The sequence below is a fragment of the Gossypium raimondii genome, chromosome 7, assembly GCF_025698545.1.
Source record: "Gossypium raimondii isolate GPD5lz chromosome 7, ASM2569854v1, whole genome shotgun sequence".
Taxonomy (NCBI): Eukaryota; Viridiplantae; Streptophyta; class Magnoliopsida; order Malvales; family Malvaceae; genus Gossypium; species Gossypium raimondii.
Window position 1 is genome coordinate 16,168,066 of NC_068571.1, and position 18,202 is coordinate 16,186,267.

The following is an 18,202-nucleotide window of genomic DNA, read 5'->3' on the forward strand; positions in this document are numbered from 1 at the left end:
CATATACCCATTATCAACTTGTAATCACAACACAATTATCTCTTTAAACATACATCCATTTCGTTACAAGCATTAAGGTAACCTAGAGCATACCATTTCATACCATGACCTATCAAACATATTTATGTAACAAGTAGGAAATCACAAGTTGGTCAAGTGCACAACATGTCACAACATTTACTCAAAAACTAGGCATTTGACATAACAATACATAGGATCCTAGTACATGCCATATTCCAAAACTGAGAAATTAAATCTACATAGGATCCTAGTACATGCCATATACCAAAACCGAGAAATATTTTTAGCCTTCAAAACGTGATCTACAAAATGAACAAATTTAAAAGTGAGCTCAAATGAAGCTTAGTAAGTTCGTTTAGAAATTCATAACCTTTTCAATCTAACATAGATTTAATCAACTTAAGCATAGAGATTTCCATTATACGCAGTTTATAGCAGTAATCACAATCAATTTAGTAGTTTAGTATACTCAATGAACATTGCTTGATTGAACTTTTCATCAGTATATCCGTAGATTTCTACTCATTTGGGCTTCACTCAGTATAACAGTAGAATTTGTTCAATTTAAACATCAGCCAGTAAAATAGTAAGATTTACTAAGTTAAGCTCTATTCAGTATAACGGTATGATTTGCTCGATTTAGCTTCATTTAGTATAACAACAAGATTTGGCTCGATAAAGCGTACTTCTAGTATGTGAAATGACATTCATTAGTACCATGTTAATAAGAATGTATGCATTTAGGAGTATAATTAAACATACGAACTTACCAGACTATTTTGCAGAAGATTCCGAAGTACAAGGACTACTCCGTGATTTTCCCTCTTCCACGATTATCGGCACGTTCTTGATCTAAAAATGACAATTTCATTCCATTAATTAGAATAACAACATAATTTGGTCTATTTCATACATTTGAGTCCCTTTTGGTAAATTTACATATTTACCTCTCAATCTTTCATTTTTATTCAATTTCATCCTTAGGCCCTAATCATGCAAATTATCCATTTTTCCTTAATACCCATGTTAGCCGATTGTTCCCTATCTTCTTATCAGCTCCTATTTGTAATAATTTCACCTCAAGTACAAGCAATTTATCATTTGAATCAATTTAGTCCCTAAACATCAAAATCACTCAAAATCACTTTACAAAATAGTTTACCCAAACAATAAGGTTTCATATTTCCATCATAAACTTAAAAGAATAACTCAACTCATCAACGGAAAAATTTATAACATTTAACAGTTTCACAAATTAATCATCGGGTTAGCTAGATCAAGCTAATATGAACACAAAAATATTAAAATTACTAAAAACGAGCTAGAATTCACTTACAAATTGAAGCATCAAAGCTTGAAAGCTAAAACCCTAAAGTTCTTACCTTTATCGTGAAGAAGATGAGTTAATTCATCCAATTCCATCTTTTAAATTTTTAATTTTGTTTTATATAGCTAGGTTTTTTTTGTAATTATTATAACTTTCATAATTAATTTCTTAATTAACCATGATTAAGCCTAATTAAGTCATTTTACTTAAGCAAATCATCATTCCAATCCATTAACTAAATTTCATGGTTTAATTATCCTTTTAACCCTTTTAATTTAACTTCTCAACTTTTACAATTTTTACAATTGTAGACCTTTTACTTATTAAACTATCCAAACAATTAAAATTTTCAACCAAAATTTAATATGACTCTAGAGACCTCCTACTTATACTAATTAAATAATATTCACAAAGTATTTTGTTGGAATTATGGTCTCGAAAGCACTGTTTTTGACACCAATAAAAATCAAGCTGTTACAATTCATATGGTTTAAGTTGCCTCAATGTACAGGCCACAACCTTAACATCTTGCATCATCACACAACCAAGACCAATATGAGACACATCACTATAAACCACATAATCATTTCCAGACTTGGGCTAAATCAAAACCGATGCTTGAGTCAACATGGACTTAAGCTTCTCAAAACTGGCTTGTTGCTCCTCGATCCACTTAAAATGAGCACTCATCCTCAATAGCTTAGTCATAGGGTCCGTAATAAAAGAAAATCCCTGTACAAACATCCAATAATAATCGACTAATCCAAGAAAAATTTGAATCTCATAGACATTCTTAGGTTGCTTCCAATCTAAAATGGCCTCAATCTTTTTCAGATCAACACGAATACCTTCAACAGATACCATACGCCCTAAAAACACCACTTCTTTAAGCAAGAATTCACACTTACTAAGCTTAGCATAAAGCCTCATCTCACGAAGGATTTCTAGAACAATACTCAAATATTCATCGTGCTCAAATTCAAACATAAAATAAATTAAGATGTCATCAATAAAGGCAACGAAAAATTGGTCAAGATAAGGCTGAAATACCTTGTTCATCAAGTTCATGAAAGTAGCTGGAGCATTCGTAAGACCAAAGGGCATCATCAAGAACTCATAATGACCATATCGAGTCCTGAATGCAGTCTTAGGCACATAAGATTCCTTTACCTTCAACTGATAATACCCAGGCCTTAAATCAATCTTAGAAAACATTGTAATAACTCTAAAATGATCGAGCAAGTCATTAATCCTAGGTAAGGGATACTTGTTCTTTACAGTCAACTTGTTCAATTGTTGGTAATCGATACAAATCCTCATCGATCAATCGTTCTTCTTGACGAACAAGACCGAAGATTCTGAAGGTAAAACACTTGGTCTTATGAAACCACGGTCCAAAAGTTGTTGAAGTTGAACCTTAAGCTCCTTAAGTTCTTTAGGTGACATGCGGTAGGGAGCAATAGACACTAGAGTAGTCTTGGGCAATAGATCAATCCCAAACTCAACCTCCCAATCCAGAGGTATTCCAGGCAACTCTTTTGGAAAAATCCAAAAACTCCCTCACAGTTCGGATTCCATCCATAACTGACCCATTTGCACTTGAATCTAAAACATAAGCTAGATAAGCCTCACAACCTTTTTGAACCAGTTTTTCAGCCACTATAACGAAGATCACATTAGACAAGTAATCTCTATGCTTACTTACCATCATAATCTCCTTACCAGCAGATGTCTTCAGAGTGACCCTCTTAGAAGCACACTCTAAACTGCTTGGTGTTCCACTAACCAGAGAGTGACCCTCTTAGAAGCACACTCTAAACTGCTTGGTGTTCCACTAACCAGTCTATACATAGGATTAAATCAAATTCCCCGAAGGTAATAACTCCATCAGATCTGTCGAAAACACTTCCCCATGTACTTCCAATGGAAACCTTCAAATATTTTATTCACAGTGACAGATTGCCCTAAAGGACTGACTACAGTTAGGTCACTAACAGTTTCCTCTACCCCAACACCCAATTTATCAACCATTAAACAAGAAATATACGAATGGGTAGACCCAATATCTATCAAAGCAAAGTTATGAATACAATTAATTACAAACGTACCTATGATGACATTAGTTGCATCACGGTCCTCTCTGCGTCTAGCCATATAAACCAGGGCACTCGGTGCTCACTATCCCTGCCCAACATTACCAGCTCTAGAATGACTCTGACCTCTCTAAGGCTGTTGCCCAGCCCTCTTATTTTGGACCCCGTTCTGCAACAGAGCTTTCATTTGATCATTTTGGTGCAGGAAATCTTTAATCTTATGATCTGCGGACCCTCACCTCAGACAAGCACCCATTGTAATATCCCATTTTTCAGCGGTGTTGAAAATAGTAGTTTCGGGGCCATAAATCCGGCGTGTAAGTTCATAAATATTATTATTTAATATTTACGAGTCAAACTAGGTATTAAAATAAATTTTGAATTGGAAATTTATGCTATTTGAATGAATAATTAGGTTCATGTAGTATGACCCTAAAGTCAAGTGGTTTTAGAAAATGAGGTATCGGGACCTCGTTTCTATAAACTGAGCCATAAATGTTTTTATAAATATTTATAGAGTGTTATTAAGGTTGTATTAAAGTTTTGTTAAGAAATTTTAATGTTTAGATAGTTAATTAATTAAAAGGGCTACATCGTAAATGATGTAAAATTTGATCACTATTAGATTTGAATGATTAAATGGATTAATGATTATAAGTGGAAGGATTAATATGGTAAATATACCATTTTTAATTAGTAGGATGGCAAGAGAGCTTTAAATTTTGTTTTATTCATGTGTAAATGTTAGAATAATTAAAATAAGTAATAAAATTAAAATAAAAGATGAAAATTATCATTTGTCTTCTTCACTTCTTCTTTAAACAAATCGAATACTCCATGGAAATATATTCAAGGTTTGGAAATTGAAAGATTCATGCATGTAAGTTCGTTTTGAACCCGTTTCTCGTAATTTTTATGTTTTTGATATCGTTGCAATTAGGTCCAACTAGCCCGTACCTTCATTTTTGAAACTGTTAAAGATTTTGAATGTTTTCATTGATGAATATTTGTGATTTTAGAAGCTAAATGATGAATTTGAAGTAGTATTTTTTATTTATAAGTATTTTGTTAAGTAATTTTAATGATTTAAATGTTTAGGGATTAAATTGCTAAAGTAATAATAGTTCAAGGACTTGATGAGAAATTGTTACAAATTTAGGCTTTAATGGAAGCTATTAACATTCAGATGGTATGAGTTTTCAGTAAAATTGGTTTATTTGCATGATTAGGACATAGAGACTAAATAGAATAAAAATGAAAAGTTGAGGGTAATTTTGAAAAATTGTCAAAAAGGACTAAATTTCATAAAATGATTTGGTTTTACTGTCTGAATAAATGAATTGAATGAAATTATTAATTTAGATCAAGAACAAGTGGAAAATCGAGAAGAAGAGAAAATTACCAAATAGCCTATATACTTAGTCATTGCCGCAATTTAGCCAGGTAAGTTCGTATAAATTGTAATCATTCTAATGTTATATGAATTGAATGTTTTTAATTTCATTTTAATGCAATTGAATTATTTTATAAATGCACCAATGTTATGATGAATTGACGGCTATTAAGTCCCGGTTGAACCTTAGGAATTCGTAGGATACAAATGACATGTCATTAGGGATTTCATGTTTCAGGTGCTGGTCTTGAATGTCCTACCGATGGTTGAGGTCCTACATTTGTTGCAGATACTCCACAGCTCATGTGAGCAAGATCGTGTAGCTTACATTCTAACCCATAACTCGTGTGAGCAAGCCCATTTCATAGCTCGTGTGAGCAACGATGTAAAGGAAAGGTTATGGTTATATGTTTAAGCACACTTCATGTGAGCTTTCTCGAGTATCCGATGATATTCTAAGTGGTTCAACGGGCACGAAAAGGAAAGGAACGGTAAGTGTTCAAATGAAATATATCATGTATTAATGAAAAGGAAAGGAATGGTAAGTGTTCAAATAAAATATATCATGTATTAATGAAAAGGATTGAAATGGTAAACTTCAATGGAAATATGTTTATTTTCATGAAAAGGTTGTATAACTCAAATGATGTATTTTCTCATGAATTGGCTTATCTTGTGGTTGATCCTAAAAGAGTTATGTGTAAATGCACTAACTTCTGTAATGATGATGATGTTTAGGCTTGTGCCAAGCTTGTGGTTATGATTGATGTTTATGCTTATGCTTATGCTTTGTTCTATGCAAATGAAATTGGTAAGAAAGGGAATGAAACTGTAAGTTCGTAATTGAGATGTAATATGATGATATGGTAATGTTAATGAATTAAAGGTTATGTTCATAGATGGTAAATTTCATATATTATGGATGATCTCATATGTAACATGATGTTATATGTAAAAATATATTGATAAATTAAATGATATACTTATATGTGAGAAATCTACTTATGCTACTGGATTTAATTTACCTATATCATGGATAAGTACACTAACTCGTGAATTGATAATGTTGTTTAAACTTATGCTAAGCATTTAGAGTGTAATGGTAAGTAAATGTAATGGTTCATAGTCTTATAAAAGGTTGATGATTATGTAATATAACTTATAAAATCCTATTATGTTATGAATGAAAAGTACATGTGATGTTATGAGACTTACTCATTTTATGGCATTGGTATAGGTTTATATTTATCCTATAAAGTTCATTATTGAAATGGATTATTATGTTTAAAGTTTATAAGAGCTTACTAAGCATTCATTGCTTACGTAGTTATTTTCCTTTACTTTACAGACTATCAAAAGCTTAATCAGTTGGAAGTTCGTCGGAGATCTACCATACTATCCAATGGACAAATCGATAGTTTTTGAGTACTTTGGTTACGGTTTATAATGGCATGTATAGGACGATTGTAATGGTATTATAGTTGATGTGTTAATGATGTTTTGGTATGAGTAAGCTTTGGAAAGCTATATTGGTTTGGTACATCTTGACACCTTACCAAATTATGCGATGTTGATTACTTTAAAGTGCTTGTTGATATGATTCACTTGGCATGTTGATGATAGATTGAAAATGGTTACCTGTGACATGTTTTAGTTCAATAATTGAATTAGGTTATTATGTTTTAAAATGGTTTGAAGGTGATTTGGTAAGTATACATTATGTAAGTTAACTATGTTGGTACATTTGATGCCTTGTTAGTTTGTGTCATTGTGACTATATTATGTTGTATGTTTTGAATGGCTCAAATGGCATGTTTTGTAATGGAATAGTAATGGTCATATTTGTGGTTTGATTTGTTCGAAGTTGAATTAGGCTTGATGATGGAAATGTGATCAAATAAATGCATGTTTAGGTAAGTTTAAATGTTTGCATTTGAGGTGCCTTGATTGGCATATTGGTTGGTTGATTTAAGATGATTAAATTGGTCATTATATGTATGTTTTGGTAAGGTTTTGATGCTTTGATAATGTGCACTAAAATTCTTTAGGTGGATGCATGAATTAGTGTTGGAAATGGCTTGAATTTGGCCAATTTCATGTCCACACAGCCTGAGACACGGGTGTGTGACTCAGTCGTGTGTGACACACGGTTTGGCGAAACGGCCATGTGTCCCCTGTAGGTTTTAATGCATGCAATTCAAACTGTTACACGACTTAGCACACGACCTGGGGCACGAGCGTGTATAACTATTTCGAGAGGTACACGACCTAGCACTAGACCTGTCCATGGGCCGGGCCCGGAAAAAAATTTCGCCCGACTCTTAGGCCTACCCTACCAAATATGGGCCTAAATTTTGCCTGTGCCCAGAAAAAAATAATAAGCCCGAGCCCACCGATTTTTAATAAACACAAAAAATATTTTAAAATAAAAATATTTTAAAGTATTTTAAAATTAAAATTAAAAATAAAAATAAAAATATATATTTATTATATTCGGTTGGTAGGCATGGCCTGCCTGGCCAAAAAGTTGAGCCCGAGCCCGGCCCATTTTTTAAACTGGCCTCATTTTTTGCCCAAGCCCATATTTCGGGCCTATATTTTTACCCGAACCCTCCCATATTTCGGGCCGGGCCGCCATGGACAGGTCTACCTGGCACATGGGCATGTGGCTTGGTCGTATGACCCAACTCAGTGAGTTACATGAGAACACACGAGTTGGGACACGGCCGTGTGTCCCTATTTCAATTGTTACATGGCCTGGCCACACGGCTGTGTGACCCCTACAGTCCAGTTTTTCTAACTTTTTTCTGAACTTTCCAAATGTTTCTAATTTAGTCTCGATTTGTTTCTAAAGTATTTTTAGGGCCTTAAGGACTCGATTAAGGGATGATAAGCATGTGAATGATTGATTTAATTTATGATTTTATTAATGTATGAAATGTGTGTTTTTATGTTACATTTTTACGGTAATGCTCTGTAACCCTATTCTGGCGACGGATACGGGTTAAGGGTGTTACACCCATCCTCCTCCAACAATCATCTGAGTGTTGCTTACCACAATAAGCACAGTCTAGAATCTTGCCTCTGGTACCAATTACTGTATTATTTTGCTAAGGCCTATCCTCTCGGGCTCGCTTTATGGGTTGCAAAGTCGTAATAGTGGGACCTATATCGCTCTTAATCAGAATCTTAGTCTTATCTCTCTTCTCATGCTCTGCACGCTTAATCTCCTTCACAATTTTGGTTTTCTCAACAAGACTCTCGAAAACACTCTCTTGGTGTGGAGCGAACTAAATCATCAAATCATAACACAGCCCGTTCTTAATCTAACACACTTTTCCTACTTAGTTGCAACCATCCCCTGAACATAACGACTAAGTCTCAAGAATTCAATCTTATACTCGGCCACAGACATGTGTCCCCTTGCTTCAGTTTAATAAATTCAAGCCTGTGGGCCTCCACATATCTGGTGCCCACATATTTCTTCTGGAAAGCCTTTTGGAAATAATCCCAAGTCAATCTCTCCGCCAGTGTACCCCTCGTCACGGACTGCCACCATTGGTAAGCCTTATCCCTTAATAGTAATATTGTACCTTTCAATTTTTGTTTGAGGGTACAATCCATGTCATCCAAAATCTTTTTCGTAGCCTCCATCCAATATTCGGTTATAGTAAGGGTCGTCTCGAAATACCCCTAAACAGTTCAGCTCCATTGGGTCAAAGCCTCTCAGTTACGGACCCACGATTGCTAGATTCGATTTGGGCTTTAGCCACCTACTGAAAAACCCTGAGCATAGCCTACAATACAACATTATCCATAAGCTCCTGCTAACTACCACCAAAAATAGATGCATTTTCAACATGTTCGGCTACAAGTTCAGGGGTACAGACTTGAGATGCAGAAGACTCATTTTGGGCCTCACACCCTTGCGCTCCATGGGCTCGCATACCCTGGGTTCGTACACCTTGGGTTATCGTTATCATGAGTCTAAAGTTTTATGTATTTATCTACATTTTAGAAATAAAGTTCTCATTATTTATCCTGAGTATTTTCAGTCGAATAGTTTCAATTATTGTTTACAATTTACAGTCTATAGTTTGTTTATAGTTTTAGTAATAAGAGCACTTATTTAGGATCGATTTTGGAGTCTCGGATATTTAATTTTGAAAAATAAATTTTATAAAATAAAATATATTTGTGGCATGGTTTCCAAAATATGCCTTTAAAAATATGCATGCAGATTTAATTCGGTCATATTACCTTCAACCAGCCGACTGCCACGTGCACCGTCTGAAGCACCTGATTTTTTGCTGGAATGTGGAATCTGCATGGCCTACAGTAGCTGGATCCAAATGATTTTTTCTAGATGGACTGTAATTGTTTTAGTCGAATCCCCTCGGGCCTCATTAGCAACCGTTATCCTGTAGTCCTTTCCAGGCCCAAGCGTTTTAACCAAGTTAACAAACTCCATTTCATTTACCTGGGCCACCTCCTTACCATGAGCTTTTGAAGTTGAGCCCACTGTTCCATTCTTATTACCTAAGGCCACTGTATTGGCCTACCCAGATTCCCTCCTCTAATTTACAGCGTTCTGTCTGTGTCCCCTAGCCCTTCCCGCAACCATGAACCCTTCTCTTTATTGCTTCCCTCCTGTAAAGCCTCTAAATCTGATTTCTTTCATCCGTTACTTTCATTAACGGTAGCAAGAATGTTGAAACTTGATTCTCCAATCTTAATCCCTAAATTTACGTAACCATTTCTCTGGGAATCCCAGGGATTACGTCGTTGCCTCCTCTCAATGATCATCCATGAACCGTAAGCCCTCCTCCATCCATCCTATCGTCATCCAGCATGACCGCATCAGCACCCGAAGCTTCTCCACTGTCTGACGATCCCTTCCCATCAACCCTTGGAGTAGTTTCCTTTTTTGGACAAAGGTCGTTTACATGTCTATAATAGCCACACAAGAAACAAGCCGGTGGAAAATGTTCATACTCTACCCGTTGAAGAATTCCATTGATCCAGACTTGGGATACCAATATCTTATCCAAATTCACATAAACCGCAGCGAAATGACCTCTTACTCCAACATCGGTCTTAAAATCTAGCTTCGTGACTTTTCCCACCATTGCTTCAATATCCCACAAAATCTTTCAATTGTACATGTGACCCGGAAGACCTGGAAAATGGATCCACGACATTACAACACTTGGATAAGGTTGAGCAGGATTGAAATCTATAGTCCACGGTTGCACCGTTAAATATTGTCCATAGATAACCCAAGGACCCTAACAAAACACCTTTTCAAAGTCTTCATTGTTCTGGAATTTAGCCAAAAAAATATTCATTCTTAATATCCATGAGTTGGAACAGCAAAGAAGTTTTCCAGAGGATTGAAACCTTATTCTGTAGATTCGCATGACCAATATTTCAACCTAAAAAGCTTGATCATTACTGTATCAGCCATATCCTTAACTAATAAGTGTTGGACCCTCTCTGAGAAGACAATCAAAGGGATGCCATTGACAAAAGATCTCTTAATGTCCCCATCCTCAAAATCAAAATAATCTTCTACTCCCAAGCTCGCTACAACATTCCCGTTTTTCAATTCAACAAAACCTTTCCCCACTAATCTCTCTTTCCAAGATAGTGGTGGATCAAGGTTTGGATCCACTGCCATTCCAACATCCGGTTCAATTCCTTGCTCCTTAAGACGTACTTTTTTAGTGATACAATCCTCAGCTGACTGTGCCTTATCCCCATCACTCTAGCAAGAAGAAACCATTGCAAAAAACTTTCAGACTTTTAGTGTCACTCTTTAATGGACCAAGATTATCTAGCACTAAAGATTCGATGTCTAATCAATCAAAATCTTGAAATAACCTATGTGATATGTTGCATTTTTACTTGGGCCTTCGCAAGTGTTACTCCATAAGCAAATAAGTCTAAAAATGTATTTTATTTGGTCTCAAACAATGGTGGTCGAATTTGAATGGTTGAAGGAACTATGAGATCGATATATCTTATACTATACGGTTTATCCTTATTCGTTAAGCTATTTATTTGGTGATTTATCTACTCATTTTATTTGGTTTAAAATTGTCGAAACCATTCTTTTGAAAAATAAAAGTTTTAGGTTGTCGACTTTTAAAAAATGAAAATTGGGAGTCGCCACCAATCTTTTATTGAGGTGTGATTGGATCACCTAAAAAACCGGCTTTGGTCTACGAGTTTTAGAAAAACGGATCCGGGAGTCGGTTACGTACGAGGAAGGATTAGCACCCTCGTAACGCCCAAAATTGGTACCTAGTTAATTAATTAATGTCTTAATGTCGAAAATTTGAAAAATATAATCCTTAGCAAAAACACTTAAACGTTATGTATTAAGACCCTTATCATTTCAGAGAAAGAAAATGCCACACCCAATGCGTTAGGGCACGACATTCTAATTTCCTTAAAAATGAATTAGGCCAGAATACTCGTGTAATAAAATTTAAAAGAATATCCATTTATTCAAGATTTAAAAAATCGCGGCCCAATACGTTAGGGCACAATTCCTCCAAAATCCCAAACTCGGAATATTTCCTTTATTGTTTTTTTAGAAAAAAAAATCTTCATTTCGAGAAATCAATGCGTCACATCCAATACGTTAGGACACAACGTGTTGAATCCCCAACAATGAGTTCTTATTTTTTGATTAAAGAGAAGTGCTCGATTGTTAGATTTAACGAAGAAAATCGGAACTCAATACGTTAGGGCTCAATTTCCTTGAAAATCCTAAATACAAACATCATCTCAATTTTGAAAATTTTGAAATCGAGTAAAAAAATAATGTGATGCTACATTAAATATACAATGCAATAATAAATATTACGATGGCATAGGAATAATATGAATAAATGAATAAATAAAATTGATAACAATAATCCATGACATGTAAAACATTTAATGTAAACACAATTATATAACGAATGAGGGAAGCAAATCAAATAAATGAAGAAAAGAATATATACAATATGAACATAGAAATTATTAAAATATACATATGATTTACAAATAAATTTTTGGGGTTATGGAACTTATATATATATGCAATACATAATATTTACGAATATAAAGAAAAATAGATAAACGATATAGATTATAGAATAGGTATTTAAAATATATATTTGAGCCCTTTTAAAAAAAATATCCATATAGATATAAATAAAACATTTGTTAAAAATATATATACGTATGTACCTATAAAAATAGTAATAATAATAATTACATTATAGAGAATATACCTATATATAGGAAAATAAATGGATACATAAAAAATATATAAAAATATTAAATTACAATATTATAAATAAATATACGTACATATAAAAATATTTGTTAAAAAAATAAATAAATAAATAAATAATATATATAAATAAAAACTAATTAAAAGAAATAATTACATTATGGAAGTCAATTAATTTTAAAGAAACTAAATTGAACTGAATATGAAAAATCTGGGGGCAAATCTGTAAATAAATAAAGATCGAAGGACCTCAATGAACGCGCTAATAATTCAGAGGGGCTGGAAGGGAAATTTTCCCTTGTCCTCTAAATGGCATCGTTCAATAAGGACGAGATTGGAATTAAAAAATAAATAAAAGGAAAATTAAAAAATAAAGAAAACTTAATTGAAAATATACTAAAAGGAGGAGGGGCTAAAAATGCAAATTTCTCCTCCAAATAAAAACGTGCGGATCCTGGATCCGGATCGAGTCGACGCGCGGATCCCACCTCCTTCCAAACGGCGCAGTTTTGATTGGCCTATTTAAGCCAAATTTCAATCAAAAATTTCATTTTTTCCATTCTTTACAAAAAAAAACTTAAAAATCTCTCAAATTCTCCCTTCTCCTCCGGGCACCGGCCCCCTAGTCCGACCATCGGCCGGTCACCGGCCACCGCGCCGGCCGCCGATCTCTGGCGGCCGCCACGATCTCTGCCAAGACTTGTCAGACAAGGTGGTCAAAAAGGAAAACTCCCTATTCGGCCCTTTCGGCCTCCCTTAACCCGAATTCGGGCTCAAGTACTTCAAAAAAAACAACAAAAATACCCTCTAGGCCCTGGAAACCTTTCGGCTTCCGGCCACCAGTCCTCGGGGGTGGCTCCCTCAGTCATCTTCGCAACGTCGCAGATCCGAACCCAGATGAGTCCTTTCTCTTTTATTTTTTTTATTTTGTATTAGTATATAAAAATAAAAAGAAAAAGAAAATAGATGACAGAACGAAAATATCAACCTTCGATTGATTCTCTTTGTACCCTCTTAGTATCCGGTTGTTTGTGAAAATATTTGTGTATTTTATTGATTTCTGAATCCGATCCCGTTACAATATGTTAAAATCGCTTTTATAGCGATTGTCAATACAAGAAGAAAAGAAAGAAATAAAAAAATATCTTCCAATATTGATTTGATTTCGATTCCTTGATTTTTCTTTCCTTTCTTGTGTTTGCAGGTGATTGCATGGAGATTCGGCTCTTGGTAATGGTTGCGGCGCGAAGATCTTGTTGTTGCTAGGGTTTCAGAAACTGTTCTTGCCTATTTGGGCTAAACTGTAATCAGGCTTTAGGTTTGGGTCACTTATTTTAGGTTTTGTTGTAATTGGGCAGTTTCATTTGGGCCCGTTTATTATTTGTACCCGGGGCAAAAATTGGGTATTACAAAAATATTTTATTTTAGAATAATTTTTGGAGATAATTTAAAGAGATATATTCAAATTATAATTGAGAGTTATTAAGACTACATGGAGATTTCAATTTATAGCCTATAAGTAGGTTGTTGTGCCACACATTTAGTTGTCTTTTGGAGTGATTTTGGTTGGTTATTTGTTTATCTTTTATTTTGTATTTTTTGCACTCTTGTGTTAAGCTTTTATTGGAGAATTTATACTTGATGTAAATGAGTTTTTTTGGACAAGTGATTTGTAATAATTAGAGTCAACATTGGGGTTACAATTACTTCTTATACGATAGATTGGGCCTAAATGAATTTGAATATTGTTGAATAAGAATCGGTCATTGAACGAGGCTCCGTGGAGTAAGATTGTTTCCTAACTAGTTAACAAATTTCTTATATTTATTTCTTCCATTTTCTTATTTTACTTACTACTTGTATTCTATTCGAGATTTTTACAACCAATTTACCCTAAAATCCACTAATAACATAGAGATGGAAGAAATCGATGTCAGTGATTCATTCAGGAAACATCCAAATCATACGAATCAACAGGAAAATGGATTACAAAATACATTAGGAACTTTTACACACCAAGTCGATATCACCAATTGGTGAAGAAATTACCACAAATTCTACAAGAACGATAGAGATTTTATCAGACCCAAATTTCCGTAACCTTAAATCCCAAAATTCTCAATCAAATCAATAATGATAGAGAGTTTGAGATTTTATCATCCCCTTTTCTTCATTAAAGTTTCGGTTTTTTTTCTTTTATTATTTAGCTTTTTCTTTTAAGATTCTTTTTAAATCATATGGAAAGTAAGTCAATAAAATGACGTGGATAAGTTGTCCACATGTCAAAACTTAATTAGTTTTACATGCCAAATAGGATTTTTTATAAATATGAAATGGAGTAACAGTATAGTCGGAATGATAGTAGAGGAAACTGACAAAATTTGTTTGAAATACCAAACTATAAATTTGTATATAATACAGGGTGGTACATTGGTTGTGTGTTTTATTTATTTATTTCACAAGCAACCTTAAAATTTGTCATATATATTTTTAAATATTTATTTATTTTTATATTTTAAAACATTTGTTAATTCCTAATTTTAGAGTCTAAAAGTATCAATTTGGTGACAGTGCATTAAATATTTTCTCCTAAAACAAATAATTAAAAATAAACAATTGAAGTTATTTGACCTATATTGTTGTATTTTCTTTTCCGCAACCGGAAATACAGCTTTTCTTAATATAGTTCTATGTGATATATTATTTAATATACATTTCTTTTTACAATATTTTTTATTTATTTTAAGATTTTATGCAATATGTATTTTTAAATTTTCTATTCTTTTACTATTGCTATCTGTAATTGGTTATTATTTTGTCCCCAACAAGGTCGCATTCTAGTATAGATAAATTAATCTTTTTCTTCAGTTTGAATCTAGAAAATTTGCTGTAGATTTTAAAGAAGACAAAACAGAAATTACAAAATAGAATGCAACGGTGTCACTGCAGATCAACCCACTTGGTCCAGCTGGAAGCATGTGCACAGATGACTCGTAAACTCACAAAATTTAGAAGTTGGGTTCAGCTGATCCACTTGTCCGAATCTTTTGACCCAACATATGTGGTGTAGTCTTTTTTGTCAGTGATGTCATAAGGGTCTGATTATGTTTAGGCTGTTGGCCGGTTGGATTCGTGTTGAGGGTAAGCTCTCTTAGTGTTTCATGAATAAAACTAGACTAACTCTTCTACCATTTTACCCAACAAGTCTGATTAATACCATGTTGTAATGATGGAGATGGATAATACATTATACTTGGCATGAATTAAACAGCAGCTATGGTTTAAATATTTTAGACAGGACACAGATTATGAATTATTAAGCAACTACCTTGAGACAAGATTAAAAAAGAGGAGAGAGAGAAGAAAAATAATATAAAAAATTCAACTGCTGAAAAAACAATACCAAAGGCATTAAAGTTAGAGTACATCTAACATGGATCATCCCAGAAAGCAGGATGAATATGCAAAAAGTAACAAGGAAGAAACATCTAATATTTATTGCATTGCATCCCTCTTTACCTCAACTTCAATTTTTGCTGTTATTCTGTTAGAGGCAAGCAATTTGAACATTCAAATGTACATTCTGTCAAATTCAACTACAAAACCGGAGATGAGCAAAAAAGATAAAACGGAGTGTGAACTCCATTTCTATAAAAAGACAACTGTGAATCCTACCTCAGCTATTGTCTCTAACAATTGAAGCCACCTGCTATATGAACATAACTCAAATTTATGATTGCATGACATACTTTTGTTCGATACATGCAGGGGCCTTGAAAACCATCAGCAGAGGGTTCCAGAGAAAAACACAGGCTTAACAACAGCAGTCGAATTGCCCATGTTCTTAGTAATCATCTCTTCCTTGAGATTTACTCGATCCCTATAGGAACAAATGCTCAAGGGCAACTTCTTTAGCTTCACTCTTCCTCTCTTTTTACCAGAGGAATACGCATCTTCATTGGCTTTTTCCTTCAGATAACCTGATTCTGCTTCACCATTATCCAACATTGACGGTCTGGATTTTTTGTAATTGGCTACCTTTGCCTCCACTTTAACATGCTCCTCAACCAAGTCATCGGAATCAATTTCAACTGCTGTCATACCTCCATTGCAGGTAGAAGATGGGCTTCCTCCCAACATGATTCCCCCATTGGAAACCTTTGTGTTATCAGAGGTTGGCAAGCTCTTAGGCCTTTTCTGTTGATGACCTCTCCATTCAGATTTTGGTGAATCCTTTGAGATTCTTGGAGAACTACTGATTGCCCGGTTCAATCTACTGACTAGATCTTCATCCACCCTAGAATTCTCAATTGGTTGTTGGTCTTTTTTGTACAAGGCTTGAACAGGGACATGCTTCTTGAGCTTATTCCTTTTTAGGTATCTATCCTTACTACCAGCATCTTCAGAAAATGTTGCTACCAAGTCCAATGCACTCTTAGCTGCAGCAATGGCTTTAGCTGCAATTGCAGCCTTCTCCTCTGCTGCAGCTCTGGCAGCCTCTGCAGCCTTAGCAGCAGCTATTGCTGCAGCTCTCGAGGCCTCAAAAATCTCCTCAGGAGAAAGGTTTGGGTCATTGACATGGGAACTCAATAGATTATTGAGATGAATATTAACATCAGTTGATGAAGTAGCAGATGATGGTGAAGGTGACGGAGGAGATGAAGTGGAAGAAGCAGCTGTTGGCTGATCTGAAGCACCATTAGCAGTCGAAGCCTGTTTCTTAAAACCTGCTAACAGGCGCTTCCTAGGAGGCAAAAGAACATCGGCATCTAAGTGATTAATGTCACAAACGTTAGCCTCCATTAAATCCAGTTTATTATAATCTGAAGCACCAGATGAGGAGTAATTCTGTACAAGGAAAATTCCAACCGCTCCAATTCACATCGATTCTATAACATCAATAATGATAAATTCAATGTTAAATGGTAAACGAAAACCCAAAAAGAATATCTGAATTGTGAAGCAAAATAAACAAATAAAAATAAATCTCAGAAAACCCATGTAATGTTTCATTCGATGCAAACGACCTAAATAACTCAAGTCTGAAAACCCTATCTGTAGAATCTGTCGTAGAAATTACCCAGTAAAACCAATGGGAAAAAAATGGTGATCATGCAATTAAAATGAATAGCAAGAAAATTGAAAGAGGAAAGGCGTGCGATTAAAACGAAGGGCAAACAACGAAAATTCGGAGGTCGCTAAAAGGGAAGATGATGTAATAATGCGAATGAAAATTATGAGATTTAAATGAAAAATGATCGAACGTTGATTAAATACCTGATTATTTATCCGGAAAAGAAAGAAAGAGATTTGGTTTAGGATTGTAGAGAAAATTAGGGTTTTTTGTTGGGGGGGGGGATTTGAAATACCAAAAGAGAGAAATGGTATTTCAAGCTTCTGGAAAATGAAGGGTTCCGAAGGCGAAGGAGGGAGAAGGAGAGGGAATGAGAAAGAGAAGGGAAGGGTAGGGGAAGACTAAGATTGAGTGAATTTGAGGAGGAGATTTTTGGATTTCCATTTCTATTTTTTCAATTAACATTTTCCCCCAATTTTTTTTCTTAGAGATAGGTTTAGTAAAATAAAAATAAAATAATAAATAAAATAATAAAATAATAAATAAAAAACCTTACTCCATTTCTATTTAAGTGCCATTTTGCGAAGAAATAAAGCATATTATATATCATATGTTGATCAAAAGGTAAAATATTTACACAAATGTTGAAAATTTCATTATCGTATTGTTGAGCAACCTTTTTTCTTTTTATGCTAGCTTAGCATTTGTGGAATGTGTCTCTTTTATTCGATTAAACAATAAAGGCTTTACTTTCAATTCAGCTTATAAACTGTCATCATCACATATACTCAATTGAATAAACATTGATCTCAACTCAACTATTGACTTTTGATTTAAAGCAATAGCCACTACATTCACTTTTCCAAGATGGTAATTAATTATACAATCATAGCCTTTTAGCAATTCAATCTAGTGACGCTGCCATAAATTTAACTCTTTTTGAGTGATGAGATATTTTAAACTTTTATGATCTGTATAGATATAGCACTTTTCGCTATACAAAATG

The 18,202-nt window shown here is 34.2% G+C and overlaps 1 protein-coding gene across 1 annotated transcript; it reads right to left on the reverse strand.

Moving 5' to 3' along the window:
- Positions 1-15,479: 15,479 nt before the first annotated feature.
- Positions 15,480-17,682, reverse strand: LOC105800664 (uncharacterized). Its single transcript, XM_012631920.2, has 2 exons — positions 17,400-17,682; positions 15,480-17,011 (listed from the first exon to the last, which is right to left on the reverse strand). The coding sequence occupies exon 2, from the start codon at positions 16,923-16,925 to the stop codon at positions 15,906-15,908; it is 1,020 nt and encodes a 339-aa protein (XP_012487374.1). The 5' UTR covers positions 16,926-17,011; positions 17,400-17,682; the 3' UTR covers positions 15,480-15,905.
- Between the last annotated feature and the right edge of the window lie 520 nt (positions 17,683-18,202).